The sequence below is a fragment of the Lynx rufus genome, unplaced genomic scaffold (genome assembly GCF_022079265.1).
Source record: "Lynx rufus isolate CCGP_SWC_20201006 ecotype Redwood Valley unplaced genomic scaffold, mLynRuf1.p SCAF_3, whole genome shotgun sequence".
Classification (NCBI taxonomy): domain Eukaryota; kingdom Metazoa; phylum Chordata; class Mammalia; order Carnivora; family Felidae; genus Lynx; species Lynx rufus.
The window spans coordinates 163336324-163350994 of record NW_025814845.1 but is presented as its reverse complement, the minus strand read 5'-3'; the positions used below and the strand labels follow the sequence as shown (position 1 = coordinate 163350994).

At 44.4% G+C, this 14671-nt stretch overlaps 1 protein-coding gene across 1 annotated transcript in view; it reads right to left on the bottom strand.

Annotated features, from left to right (window-relative positions):
- Positions 1-14671, bottom strand: part of CSGALNACT1 (chondroitin sulfate N-acetylgalactosaminyltransferase 1) — a 342441-nt gene that overhangs the window by 88100 nt on the left and 239670 nt on the right. Inside the window, exon 3 of the mRNA XM_047091964.1 lies at positions 4155-5082. Coding sequence (XP_046947920.1) covers positions 4155-4785 — 631 coding nt within the window. The 5' untranslated portion in view covers positions 4786-5082. The remainder of the gene's footprint in view (positions 1-4154; positions 5083-14671) is intronic.

Below are 14671 nucleotides of genomic sequence, written 5' to 3'. Positions count from 1 at the left end.
CAAGACCTCCTGATGCCCCCCAAAAGGCCCAGAAATGCATCTGAATGCCTGTCTTTACCTTTTTAAGTTTATTTAGGGGTACCTGGGTGCCTCAGTCAACTGGGTGTCCGACTCTTGGTTTTGGCTCAGGTTGTGATCTCACAGTTGGTGAGTTTGAGCCCTGCGTTGGGCTCTGTGCTGACAGCACAGAGCCTGCTTGGGATTCTCTCTCTCCCTCTCCCTCTCTTTTTGCCCTTTTCCCACTTGCTCCCTACTCAATGTAAACTTTAAAAAAAAGTTTACTTATTTATTTTGAGATAGAGAAAAAGCATGCCTGCCCTACCTTTTCAACCCCAAGTCACAAAGTTGCTGACAAGGAAGCATATCACCAAAATGCATGCAGAGGAAAAAGCCCACTTCCTGTCCTCACAGCCCCAAGCACCTGGCTCTCCAAGTACCCAGGACTTGGAAATGGATTTGACTTGTCCAAAACAGCTTTAGCAAAGTGGTCACAGGGTATCCCTTAGAGCTTATAGTGAGACACAAACAATGGAAGTCAAAAACTCAGCATTTTCACTCTTTGCCTTAGCTTCCCAGAAGGCACGAGGGGTTGGCTGTTGAGCACAGGAAGTTGGGATTTACTGTACAGGCAGCTACTAAGGTTTTATAGCAATTTCTATATCCCTTGATTTAAATGCATCTCAAGGTGCCCTCAAAATTTTCACTTTCTTGCAGATCATGGCTTGGCTCCACCTCACCACAAATCTGACCCTGCTCTTGCTACCACCAACCCTGCAAAAGCTGGCAGAGAGTGACAGAAGAGCCACCCATGGAGACAGTAGACACGACTGCCTCACACAGACTCACATTCTCAGAAGTTTGGATTATAAAAGAGGAGTAATTTGGAAAGCTAAATTGTTTTATGGAACCATGTCAAATTTATGTCCAAAAGTTCTACTTAAAAATATGAAGTCAAAGCCAAAAGTTATGCCACTAAGACTTAAATAGGAGTCTGGATATCCTATAGTGAAGGAATAACTAAGCCACAAACAAAAAAAAATTCTGTTCACTTGAGGAGATAAACATTTAGGCATCCTAAGGCACAGGATTTGATCACATTTTTCTACTTCTCTTCCCAGATAGTTATAAAAAAAATCCATGCTATTATGTGAGAAGCCAATGCGATAATCAATGCCAACAAAATGTCTAGGGAAAGGGAGAGGAGGCACATGCTGTTCTCTCTGTGTTTTAGAGACAGAAAATAATTACATCAATATCGATCATAGACAGTCACCAATGTGGCATTCTCTGTCTGCAAGCTTCACAGCACCCTAGAAGGTGGCCACGGTCAGGTCAGACCTGATAACTAATCTATCTTAATTCCTTCTTTCAGAGACAAGGTTCCCAAAGGGTCAGTGTTGTGTCCTCGTCATCTCGGAGAGTGGATGTTAGAGTACCCTCCAGGGACAGTTGTTTGGCAAAGCTGAGAAGAAAACAAGTTGAAGCAGTGCTTTGCGTGTTGCAGAAGGTTGGGACTGGGTAGGGCCTTGGAGGACATTAAGCCAAGTCTCTTCGGAGAGAGGAGGAAACTGAGTCTTAAGGGGCTTGAGTATATTGGTCAAAGTCACACAGCTCCCCGTGCTCATGTCACCATGCTACCTGCCTCATAGGTAGCTTTAAGCTTTGCCTAACTATTATCATCTGGAAGCATTCATGTGTTTTTATTATTATTTCTTTAAACACAAAGAATCCCCATTCTCGTTCCGGGTTCAGCAGATCAGTTACCTTTGTTTAGAACTGAGTGTGGGAGACCTAAAATTTTCCCATTGACTTTTACTAAATCACTCTAACTTCTGGACTACTGATACCCCAAACACAAAATCAATCTCTCTATGGTTATATTTAGAAACCCAAATAAGTTACTTCAAAGACCTATTTCACCCTTATAAGGTCTCATCACTTGTTCTAACTCATAGAAAACAGATTTCAAATCAGACCTTTCCCCTTGACTGTGTGTAGATCAAAAAATCAGGAACCAGGATTACAAAGGTCCTCAAATGTAATCCAGTCCAGCCACAACTCTGATCCTAGAATCATGAATTATAACCTCCTGACCAAGAGGCCATCCAGTTGGTGACCAAATTCTCACAGTAACAGGATTCCCACTTTGCTCTGGAACATCACTATTTGAAAGTTGCTCCATATGTAGACTTTGACTCGACCTTCCTGAAGCTTCCTCGGACTAGTGGATTTTTTCAAACTACCCTATTTCCTCAGAATACAAAAGATTGCTACCACAATCTTTTGTGGTAAGAACAAAAAAAATGAAATAAATTGTACTTATGACAGTTAAATATGTATAAATGTATCTAAAGTGTGTGTCTATTCACTCATCCTAAGAAAACAGCCCACTAGACTTTCACCAAATCTGGAAGGTATGTGTGGGTTGATCTGCCTTAAAACACAGGCTGTGTGCTGCACATGCGAGCAACACTGGGTAGCTAGGATAACAGTGTCTCTAACAGAAAGTCAGCCATATCTCAAAGCAAATAAATTCAGGGGTAGGGGGCCTATGTCACTGCTGACTTAGAATAACAGGCCTTGTGTATCAAGACACTGTACACAGAAAAGCAGAGGTTTCAAATATGAATGTATATGAAAAATCACAAGGGCCAACATTCCAAATGGCAGGCATTAACTTATAACCAAGTTCTTTTGAAAGTGCTTTGTATGTGGGCAGCTCTTGTGGCATTCTCCAGGGCGAGTGGCAACCAGGATTTGCTTTTTAAGGATGTTTATGACTTTCCCTGGGGGTCCACCAGTAAGATACTGTATGTGGAAACGTTTCATAAACTTCAAAGCGCTATAAAATGTGCTGCTGCGACATCATGATATTTTGAATTCTTACTGAGTGCCCAGCATGTGCTTGTACTTGCTAGCTGCCAAATGTGCTAGGTATTTTTCATACCTCATATAAATGAGTAACAACAAAAACATCCTGACGACCAAAAAGCTTGATCTTATACAAGATTTCTTTACCTGGCTCTAGGTATATGAAAATGATTACCAAAATTACATGAGTTTATGGTTCACATATAAAGTGGAAAAAAATCATAAGATGGGGAAGTGTCCAAAGAGAACAGGCATACATAGCAGTGAGAGCCATTTTGATATGACTAAACAGACTCTGTCTTGCTTGCAGGCAACGAGAGGGTCGTTATGTAACCAAAGTTGGGAGTAAGGTAATAGTGGACACAGCCACACGTCTGAGAAGTTGAAGTAGATTCTCTCCAGAAACAGGAGGGAGAGGTGGATGCCCTCGGAAGTTATTTCCTCTCCCAAATTATTAGTTGATTTTTGCCCCAGTAACAGTGGAAAAGTTGGCAAGAAGATACTAATGAAACTTCCAAGAAACTAGACAAGGCCAATTTCTCCTCCAAGTAGACACAATCACACACAAACTAATATTTGGCTGTTCTATGCCCATGAAAAAAAAGCTAAGCCATTCATGTCACTAGTTTTCATGTGCTGTGACTGTACAATATAAGCTAGTGGTTAAGGATGGGGACTCTGGAATCAGACTTCCCAGGCTCAAATCCTGGCTAACGGCACAACCTTGGGCGATTTACTTAATTAATCTGAACTCAATCTTCATCCCTCCTCATAGGGTCATTAAGAAGAAAAAGTGAATTAGTAAATATAAAGTTCCCAGAACAGTGTCTGGCAAATGTTAAGTGCTATAGACCATGTGTTTGCAGTTCTGTTCATGGGCCTGATACCCAGGCCAGATCTCCAGGAGAAGGGCCCAGGGAACAGATCAATTAAAACTGCCTATCATCCTCTGTTTGGGTTTCAATATTTTTTCTATTTCTTTTCCTTCCTTCCTTCCTTCCTTCCTTCCTTCCTTCCTTCCTTCCTAATGAACGCAAGAACTCCCTTCTTCTGCCAGGGAACAACGAACCTGTCCACTCAATAAACATGGCTTTCATGAGAAAGTAAGTAAAACGGCTGTCTCTGAGAAATACAAACCCACACTATGTGCCTTTGCTGTGGCTCACCCTCTGCCAGTCATTGCCAAAGCCAGACGTCCGCTTCCCGCCGCGGTGACCAGCCTGGGTACCTGGACCCAGATGCCCTTCCTTCTCCTTCCCACCCCAATCCACAAACTTGCCAACCTTCTATGAAATCCGAGGCCGAGTAGGGGCGCCGACTGGGGCTGCCATCCGCAGGGCCGTTCAGGGTCTCCAGGGCCGATTCAATGGCTTCCACCAGTTCATCCCGCTTGTCTTTCCTCACGGGTTTCTCTTCGGGGTGGCGGGTCAGGCCCGTCTCCAGCTGGTACACCTTCTGCAGAGTGAAGCTATCGAAAGGCACAGCGGCATACTCGGTGGCCAGCTTGACGCCGGTGTGCACCTCCGCCTTGTCCACCTGGGAGTGCAGGAAGGCCAGAAGGTCCGCCTGCGTTTTCTCTGGGGGGGCCTGATCCAGCCCCAGGCCCACAGCGTCGCTGGGGTGATACTGCGCGTTCTTGAGCCGCTCGCTCCTCTCCTGCAGCTCCTCCTTGAGCTGCGCAATCTGCCTCTTGAGACTGCTGATGTAGTTGCGATGCTGTTCCTCCCACTCCTGCAGCGCGGCCTGGTACCCCTCCTTGCCCGTGGGGCCGTTAGCCCTGGGCAGCCCCAGCTGCTCCTCGTCGCCCTTCGGAGTGCAGGCCAGCATGTAGAGGACGGAGACGGCGCAGCAGAGCAGCACCAGCAAAAGCACTACTCGAGACACCCACGCAAGCAACCCCCGGCGAACCATCATCACTCAGGAATTGGCCATGCGTCCAGACCTGGCGACATTCCAGAATGCCAGGGCGCCTCAGAAGGGCTTCCCTGGACTAGACCGCAGGGAGCATGTGTCTGGAGCCCCCAAGCTGCTTTCATCCATTTCTTTCTACAATGTGTCTGGTCCCTTGAAGTCAGCCACCGCGTGGAGCACTTTTCCTACTTCTAAAGGATGATCTTCCAGGCAGGAGCAATGAGTTAGGTGAAACCTCCAGCTTTTCACACTCATTCCCATCATAGCCTCCCAGACGTGCAGCAGACCACAAGAGGGGACCTGGGAAGAGACCAAATGACAATAACTCTTAAAAGACAGTAACGTCTTTATGCTCTCTGTGGCAATCAACATTCAATAGACTTCCCATGAGGTTTACAGAAAATGTTTATGCCAGGGGATTAAATATTGTTAAATGTTTCTAAATCAGAATACAAACATTCATTTGTAGATGAGTGCACATAAAAAACAAAAGATGCAGGAAAAAGACTGGAAGGAAATATGGCAAAATGTGAATTCCCTCTGAGTGAAAGCATTAATGGTGATTTTCCTTGCTTCTCTAGATTTTTCTGTATCTTATAAATTTCCCGCAGTGGCACATATTATTTTGATGGCTAAAAGGGGAAAAGCTAGGGGCGACTGGGTGGCTCAGTCGGTTGAGCAACCGACTTCAGCTCAGGTCATGATCTCAAGGTTAGTGAGTTCCAGCCCACATCGGGCTTTGTGCTGACTGCTCAGAGACTGGAGCCTACTTCGGATTCTGTGTCTCCCCCTCTCTCTGTTCCTCCCCTGCTCACACTCCATCTCTCTCTCTCTCAAAATTAAATAAAGATTACAAAATAAGAATAATAAAAAAATAAAATGGTAAAAGCGAAACTTTAATGAAACTGAAATTGCAGGCAGGGCCTTCTCCATCCAGGGCCTGGCCAGCACTGATGGATGCAAAAGGTGAGCCTACATGCTCTCACCTGTACGCACTCATTCTTGGCAGGGCTGAAAGCTGACAAAATGGTCTTCAAACTCCCCAATGAGGAGGTGGGGAAGAACCTGGAGCTTGAAATATGCAAATAGTAAATGTGGATGATAACATATTAAGATGGAATCTGGGGACCATTGTTCCCACGACTCTCCAATCATGCTTGCAGACAGGGGATGATAAGTTTACCATAGAAAGGGATAAGGTTGGGAGAACAGAGACCAGAAATACCTGTCTTGTTAGGACTCAAATCCCAGGCATGTCTCTGCTCCAGCCCCTAGAAGGAATTCTGTGTCCTGACTGATCATCAAGAATACCCAGACAGATTACAGAGCCTTCCATTTGAATACATGCTCTGCATCTCAACTCCAAACCATTTGTAACAAACGAGAAGCCAACCTAACTTGCCTTCTCCATTTCCCCCAGGCTCCCTTCCTTCCTCCTCCACCCATTGTGGACACCCCAGAGCACACTGCTTCAATGTTCTCCCTTCCTCCTCAATCCCCTTTGCTCATCTCCCCCTACCCATCTATCTGAGCCAGAAAACAGAGAGAAATAATGGTAAGTGGAAAATAGATCAAATAAACTTTCTGTCTTAGGGAGATTTTTATAAAATCTTCTCAGGTGCATCTTTTTATATAACTTATCTTAAAAGCAAGCTCCCTGAGGGTACTATGTCCTGGCCATTTTATAAAAATTTGACATTTTAAATAATTCCCACAATGATAAAATTATTCTTTACAGAGTCTTCATCCAACCCAGAAAATCCAGATTCTGAGTCAATAATCATCTAATTTACTGGTGGTCTGTCCCATTTACTGGCTGGAAGTAAGACTCCTGTCGATTAGCAACTTCAGGACCCCTGGGAGAAGACAGAGATGTTCCTTCTAGCATTCTCTCGATGCTGACAATATAGTAAACAATAACAGCCTCATTAACTTTATCTGATATTCACCTGCTATGTCTCATGCACAAAGAGAATTCTTCTTCTATTACGCTTGTGATGTGCCTCTTACATGTACCATTATGTTACCAAAATAGTTTGTTTCTCAATTTTCTTTAAAAATTCAATTCCAATATTCCCCTTGGCCCAAGGAGTCTCTCCTATAATTTATAACAATACACAGTTATTAGTGCTAAGTTTAAAGTGCATGTTTAGCCCGGGAAGCCTTTTCTGTCTGATGAAAATCTTGGGATTTGTATAATTACTATAATTCTGTGATTAAAAACATCTCAGCTTTGGTATTCAGGCACCTTGCTGTTTTTAATGAAATCTCTCAGATGAACCCATTATATCCAAGTATCAAATTACGAGTGAAGACATGTTATCACGTTATTCTACCATTTTAAAGACTTTTACTTTAAATGGGTGTCATTAAAGACAAAATAAGCAAATCAAAAAACAAAAATGAGACATTCAACATTACTTATTGTGCCACGGAAGCAAAGTGGGCCATGTTTCTAACAGATTTTTTTAATGGAATAATTGCTACACTTGCATAATAAATTGAAATCATTTGCTTAACGAAGCAATATATTAAAGCCATGGCTAAAGAAATTTAAAACTGTACAATAATTACTTTGTTCGGTTCTGTAAAGCTTTTTGAAGTCCAGCCCAGCTTTTGAATTTCACTGGTGTAAATTCCAAGGTTATTTGAAATTCCACTCTTCAAGATGTAAAAGGACAAAAAAACAGATCCTAGGAAGAAATAACTCTTGAAAAGAAATAACAAAAAGCCATAAAAATTACTGCCAAAGAAGAAGTGATGAATTTTTCCTTTTAAATGTCAGGAGCAGATATTACATGTCAGAAACAAAGTTCTACATCCTTTAACAGACAAAATGTTTTCTAACACTTCTTGCGATCTAATCCATAATCAAAACAGTAACAACTGGTGAAACTGTAGAGGCTCAGAGTGTACGCTTCCTGAAGTCAGGAGGCTTATGCTTCTTGCTTCTCCGGAGACTTCAGCATTTTCATCTGGCAGCACAGAACGTCACTCGTAAGAGCACGTGTTACTTTCACCAGCTCTTCCACATACAGGAAAGAACACCTCAATGAGACCAGACCAAACCGTTGAGCTAAACTTGTAGGTAAACCAGACCCAACATCGAGCTAAAAGGCACCTTGCAATCTCTCCCTATCTCTACAGGGGTGTTAGGAGAATTAAGAGTTAACATTTATCATGTGTTTACAGACCTACAGATGGAAAGCACCATGTAATTACCAAGGACTACTACAAGTTAGAGGTGACAGTGAAAATATAGCTTTATGTGATCACAGCAGCATTGTTCTACTATTTTTAAAACTTAGAAAAGGCATCCAGATTTTAGACTAGTTCAGTCTTTGGGGGTATATGGGAACAGGGAAGGAGTGGAGAGCAAGCTGGAGTGCTGTCAATAACCAATTTTAGAATATTGGGGGGAAGAGAGATGCGTATTCTTTTTTTTTTTTTAATCACAGAAGATCCTTGTGTTCATCAGATTTCTTGCCACTGACATTTTTTAAATCTTTTTTTTAAGATTTCATTTTTTTAATCTCTACAGCCAATATGGGGCTCAACCTCACACCCCAAGATAAAGAGTCACATGCTCTACCAACTGAGCCAGTCAGGTGCCTCTCTCACCACTTACATTTTTAAATGTCTGTCTTTACTAATTGCTCTCCTCAATACTTTCCTGGCCCTGGTCAACTCCCCAAGGATGATTCTGTGATACATCTTGTCCAAAACACTGAATTTATTGACTAGAATGAAGAGACTATCCAAGCACAATGGTCTTGCTACCAGTCTTGCAATTCCTGGGCAACAAAACCACAGGGTAAAGGCTTCTTTGTAGTCTACTGCAAAGGCAAAACAATGCTGAAGAGCAATGCTTTCTAGTATCCACCCAGGTCTGAGCCCACCTAAAGCAAGGTTATTCCCCAAACTCTCAGAATGGAAAAGCATTCTCAGTGCAGACTGGTGTTCCATAATCGATGGGCCAGAATCACCCTAATAGCTTTCTCCCTGGAGTATGTAGATGGAGGATTGTTTACAGAATCTACAGCACTTTCTGAACGTTTAAGCCAGAGAATCTGAAAGACACACCGGGCCTGTGCCAAGGCATCCAGCAATGGAGTGGGTTTCTCAGATTCTAGGTACAAGTTATCTGATGGCTCTGACATCCTGCTGGGACCAGAAAGCATCCAGGACATCACTCAAATCTCCAAATAACCCAGCAGTAGGTCAGAATCACGGTGTACTCCATCTACAATACTGCTGTTACCATACTTAAATAGTTATTAAGCACCCGCTATGTTGAATGCACTCCCATAAGATGTTACAGGAGAAGATGAACCAGATATAAATTCCAACACCAGCAGGTTTATACTGTGCTTAAAGCTTTCTTAAATGACTGCAAGCCCCAAATAGGCAAACACCATTAAAATAAATTAATGCCATGTTCCCACCTACCAAATGTATATGGAAAACAGGAGTGTTGAGAAGAATAAAATAATAAATTTTAAAATGACAAGCTTCGGGGGCGCCTGGGTGGCTCAGTCAGTTGGGCGTCCAACTTCGGCTCAGGTCATGATCTCACGGTTCGTGGGTTCGAGCCCCGCATCGGGCTCTGTGCTGACAGCTCAGAGCCTGGAGCCTGCTTCAGATTCTGTGTCTCCCTCTCTCTCTGACCCTCCCCCGTTCATGCTCTGTCTCTCTCTGTCTCAAAAATAAATAAACATTAAAAAAAATTAAAAAAAAATAAAATGACAAGCTTCGAACTTAAAATAAATGGTAGAATCAACAATATTTGTTAAGATAAGATAGCCAAGTGGCTGCGGGTATCATTTCATCTTAGAGCAGAAGCTCTTGGAGGCTAAAACCAAGACAAGCCTAACTTTGGGCCAGAGTCCAATACTTACTCCAAATGGAGACAGTGGAAATTAGAAATTCTATGACTAGGACAGAAGTGGTTATTAGGATGGGTATGTGAACTTCACTCTACAGATTCCAGTGAACACTTTGGTCATGAGAGCTGTATACTATGACAGAGAGCCTGCCAAGATGTGTCTATTAATGGCCACAAGATGCTTATAAATCACCAAGGACTCCAGAACAGGCCCCACTGATGAAATGCATTCAGGGTCAGCAGAGGCAGAAAGGACAGTGGTTTCATGGTGAGACCAGATCAGGCAGCACTATACACTACAATGACAGACCTTGTGAGTGATAAAGGAAACTATTCAAGGAGTGGCAATAAATTCTACAAGACACCCCACCCTGTGTGCAGGCACAGCCAAAAGGGTTGATGGGGGAAAAAACAAGCAGTGTCTACTGGGCCAGGAAGTGGTAGACCAAAGCCCCAGTGCTGCCGTGTGAGTCTCTTCCACTCTGGGACAATCAGCTCTTTCACGGCAAGGGCATAAGCTAACCTTCGGTCAAAGGATTAGCCGTACTAATAGAACACAAATTGAGGTTATATCTCTTGGATAAACATACCATCCTGGACATGTGTGGAAAAGGCATCAAGTACAGATTCTTATTCAGAGAGCTTCCAAATGCTCTAAAAAATGTGTATGTGATATAAATGTATCTAACACTGTAAGCTTTACTCAAACACATGGCTTCTTGGTAATTTCTTCCACTTCAGGCTAACTCTTCTGTGCAGGGCATGGTGGCCAGCTTCCAGTGTGACCCTCAACATTGTCTCCCTCTGGATTTTCATAGCTCTGTGTTTGCCTCCTACATCATACTGTGGATTTGATATGAGTGACCGATAACATATGGCAGAAGTAGAGCACAATTCTGCAAAATTCAACAGAAAACAGATAAAAGCCATTACGAGAGCTGAAAAACCCTAAAGCTCACAGCGCCTCCTCCCAGTCCATTCTGTTTACAGACTTTTCTAAGTTTGTTCCATCTGCCTTCTCTTAAAGGAAATGAGGATATACAACTAACTCCTGCAACTGTTTCGTTGAGTCCCCAATCATCTGCCTCTTGCGCACAGTTAGTTTAGGGTTGAGGTACTTGCAAAGAAGTTAAAATGGCCTGAAAATGAGCATAAGGGCTCAGAATCTCCCTAAACCACATCCACCTGGAAGCGTTAGAGCAAGATTTCTCAGGGGTCAGAGCTTTCTGGAATGCAGGTTACTTTTTTCCTTGAGTCTTTAGTCAGCACCTATTCTAGTGCCAAATGCTGAGGATAACCTCAGCTATGCTCCTGATAGTGAACCGACACCCGAAGCAAGGAGAGAAGCAGGCCGGTTATCACTGTCCAAGAATGAAGAGGTGCTGAAGCCGAATCCCAGAATGGGAACAGGGCTTCCATGCCAAGTTGACAATCAAACACCCAGAGTGATCTGTCGAATTGGCCATGAAGAATCTGAAGCATTTCTCCCTGACACCGGCTACCTGGCCTGGGCCTGGGACTATGCCTTCACACAGAAAGGAGTATACATGGACTGTGGCCTCGGTCATGCTGGCAGCTTTGCTGCTCTCTTCCTCTGACCTTGGCACTCAAGATCAGCAGTCTCCAAATTTATCAAACGTAATACCACATTCCAGGCAATAAGTAACTTTTGACATATACGTAAGTATGGAAAATTACTCATTTAGAAGTTACATACAAGTTTTACAGTATTGTTGTATTATATACTCCCAAAACAGTACTCTTAAAATAATGAAATATAAAATTTTTTTTGTTTTCTCACCTTGATGACCCTTCCTGGGCACCCGCAGGGACCTAACTCCTGATTGTGCTTCATTTCCATGGGCTCCAGTCAACAGAGAATTCCAGAGCCCAGGGAAGCCTTGCTGTTCCCTTCTTAGAGGGACTGTCCTGCCTCTGGACCACACCGACTCCATCCCAGGGTCCCCAATACCTGCCTCCAGACCACATGCCCAGACCACTGCCAGGTCTCTGCCAGGAACACACTTCCTTCTCTTCCCAGAGAACTTAGACTTGGCCTTCAAGATGACCCTTGAGGGTCTGTTCTGTGAGGTCTTCCCTATAATCTGGCTCTGAGAACACATTCTCCAGCGACCAGCACAGAGGGGCCAAAGGAATGGGGATGATTACTTATCAGTTGAAAACTTCACCCTCTCAACTCCACATTGGTCTCCTAAAAGAATCATCCTGATTCCTTTTTCCCTACTTTGAAGCACAAAAAATGAAATGTGGTAAAAGAAATTGGGATCTGCCAGTCGGAAAAAGAAGGCACAGGAGTTAATCACAACTGCACATGCCAACAACTCAGGCAACAGGTCTAAGTCTCTTGTTTTGATTTCGGTTTATAATTTGCTGGCGATGCTTCGAAGAGAAGAACTGATAGAGAGGGCCTTCCTGAATATGCACAGATTTACCATTCTCCCCACCCCTTGCCCCCCCTTGTTACCTCCAACCTTGTTTCAAGGAGAGTATCAGGGGGTCAATCAGCATAGGTGGCAGCCATGGAGCCTGCAGAGTGAGAAGAGAGAAGGGCCCTAGCACAAGAAGGCAATCCTCAAGGGACTCAGAGTAAGCCTAAAGAGAACCTTTTCCCAGCAGGAAGGAGTCTCAAGCATATATGCTGGGCTGAGTCAGCTGCCAAGATGCCGCAGAGAGAGACCTGCCTCGTCTCCCTCTCCGGCTCAGTCCCACAGGGCTCTCCGCGGCTTGGGGAGCCGCCCTGCACCCTGAAACCAGGCCTCCAATACCCTTCCTTGCTCATAATTACAACCACTTACTGAGCATTTACTTTGGGCCAGACATCACACTAAGCACTTTATAAACATTATCTCATTTAATCCTCAAAATAATCATACGAGCTAAGTCATATTATCCCCCATTAAAGATAAGGAAACTGAGACTTAGAGTAGTGAAGCAATTTTCCCAGAGTACACAGCTGGCAAGTGGCCCAGCCCGGTTTCAAATCCAGTTTGGTCTGGTGCCAAAACCCTGCTCTTACCCACTAGGCTATCCTGCTCATCACCTTTAATAATCCTGAACTGCTTGCTGAGGCCCGTTCCTCATTCTGCACCCAGCATATCCAATTTTTCTTGCTTCTTAACTCATAATGAGCCTTCTTATTTATGAGCTTGTCTAGCCCCTCAGATGTGCCATTAAGCACTGTTTCTATATAATTTTTGTACCTCCCCATTTAGCTGTGGTTTGCACTTCCACATCCCTTACCAGCTATGCAAACTCACACTATCACTAGAAATAATGCCAGTCCCAGCCATGCCCAGCGTGAGCCTTGCTCTGGCCCCACAGTAGGGGCTGGGAAAAAATACCTCTGCAACACTTCAGTGCTTCCAAACAAATGCCAGGAACTTATAGCTACATATCAGGTTTAAGACAGCTCAACTAAAAAGCACTCTAGCAAGCAGAATTTTTAATCAACTGAAAGATGTTCTTCTTCGAAAGGAGTAAAAGAGACCATCTCTTGGTCAGTCAAGATGCTGGTGCTGGCTGGCAACACTATGGAATTCTTTCCTGCCAAACACTGATTTCTCACTTCTGTCCTCCCAAGCATGGCACAAGGAGATGCCTATGCAATGGCCATGCACCATGTGCCAACTAATAACCTCACGTGCGGGCCAAAGTCAGCCCTGGCATCAGTGGAGACTCAGGGAAACACACCTCCTGGGGAGACCATGTCCCAAAGTCACACAGCACAGCTTCCAGGGAAATGCACGCTGTTAATTAACAAGGAGGGGATTAATTAAAAGTGAGAAATGCTGGAAGCCAAGTACCTTCTAGCTAAGTAATAAGCATAGGGCCCTAAGCAGATGCCAGGCACAGTTGCTGAGTGGTAAATATCAGTTCCGAGGTAAGGTCAGAGGTGTGAATCATATCACGCCATGCCATGAAGGCTGAGGTGGCTGCAGGGTGGGATTGGCCCCACTTTAGTTATAGTGAGGGCAGCACAAAGAAGGAAACTGGAGTTCTCTCTTCCTGATAACATGATCCATGCACCTTATTAGCAGAGAGGAGAAGAAAGATGCGAAATAAGGTTTGCCAAATGTCTCTACCACGTACCACCTAATGGCTTTAAAACATTTTTAGACACACAGCTCCCAGAGCAAGCTAAAAGTGCTCATCTGGGTCAGAGGCAGGGAACTGGTGTCCTTTCGGGCAGCCCTGGGAGGGGGGGGGGGGCGCCACTGAGGGCCACTGGAGAATCACTAGGCCTCCTGCATTACCTGCTGTCTCACCTAACCACATGTGAATCATCGATGCCTGTTCTCTAGATGACGAAACTGGGATTCGGGGAGACCGGTGACTTTCCCACAGAGGTAGCGAGCCCCACATCCCCAAACACCACCAGTCACCTACTTCAATCAGCCTGACATTGCAGGGTGTAGACAGAGCTATACAACATGTAGAATTAGACAAAACCAGCAAAGGGAGGCAATGCCCACAAGCAGGGCCACAGAGAAAGAGCAGGAAAGCTGAGAACACGTGCAGCAGGGGAAGCCCTAGAAAAGGACAAAACAGGCCTCTAAAGAGAGGTGGACCATAGATACCAGTCTCTCAATGTGCAAAATGGCACTATGACCTGAAGGCAAGAGTTGGGGGACATACCCAGCACTGTCTCCCCTCTCCATCCTGGGCTCCTTAGTGGGGGGACTCCCTGCTTTAGTGAAAATAGCTATGACCCAGGTGCTGGCCAAAGCCTGTTTTTCTCTGGCATATGTAGCCTTCTCATGGCTAGTGTGTGCTGCCTTCTCGGGGAGGGGGGGTCATTCTTCCCCCCACCCCCAGTCCTGGGCACCAGTCAGCCCATGCCGTGTGTGACTCTGGTCTACTTCAGTCTCATGAAACAAGGGCATGCATGCTGCTGGCTCTCTATCTGGCATCCGAAGGCCTGAAGGAAAAACCACTGGAAACACCCTGAATCAAAAGGGTCTGACAGCTGTTCTCATGAATCAA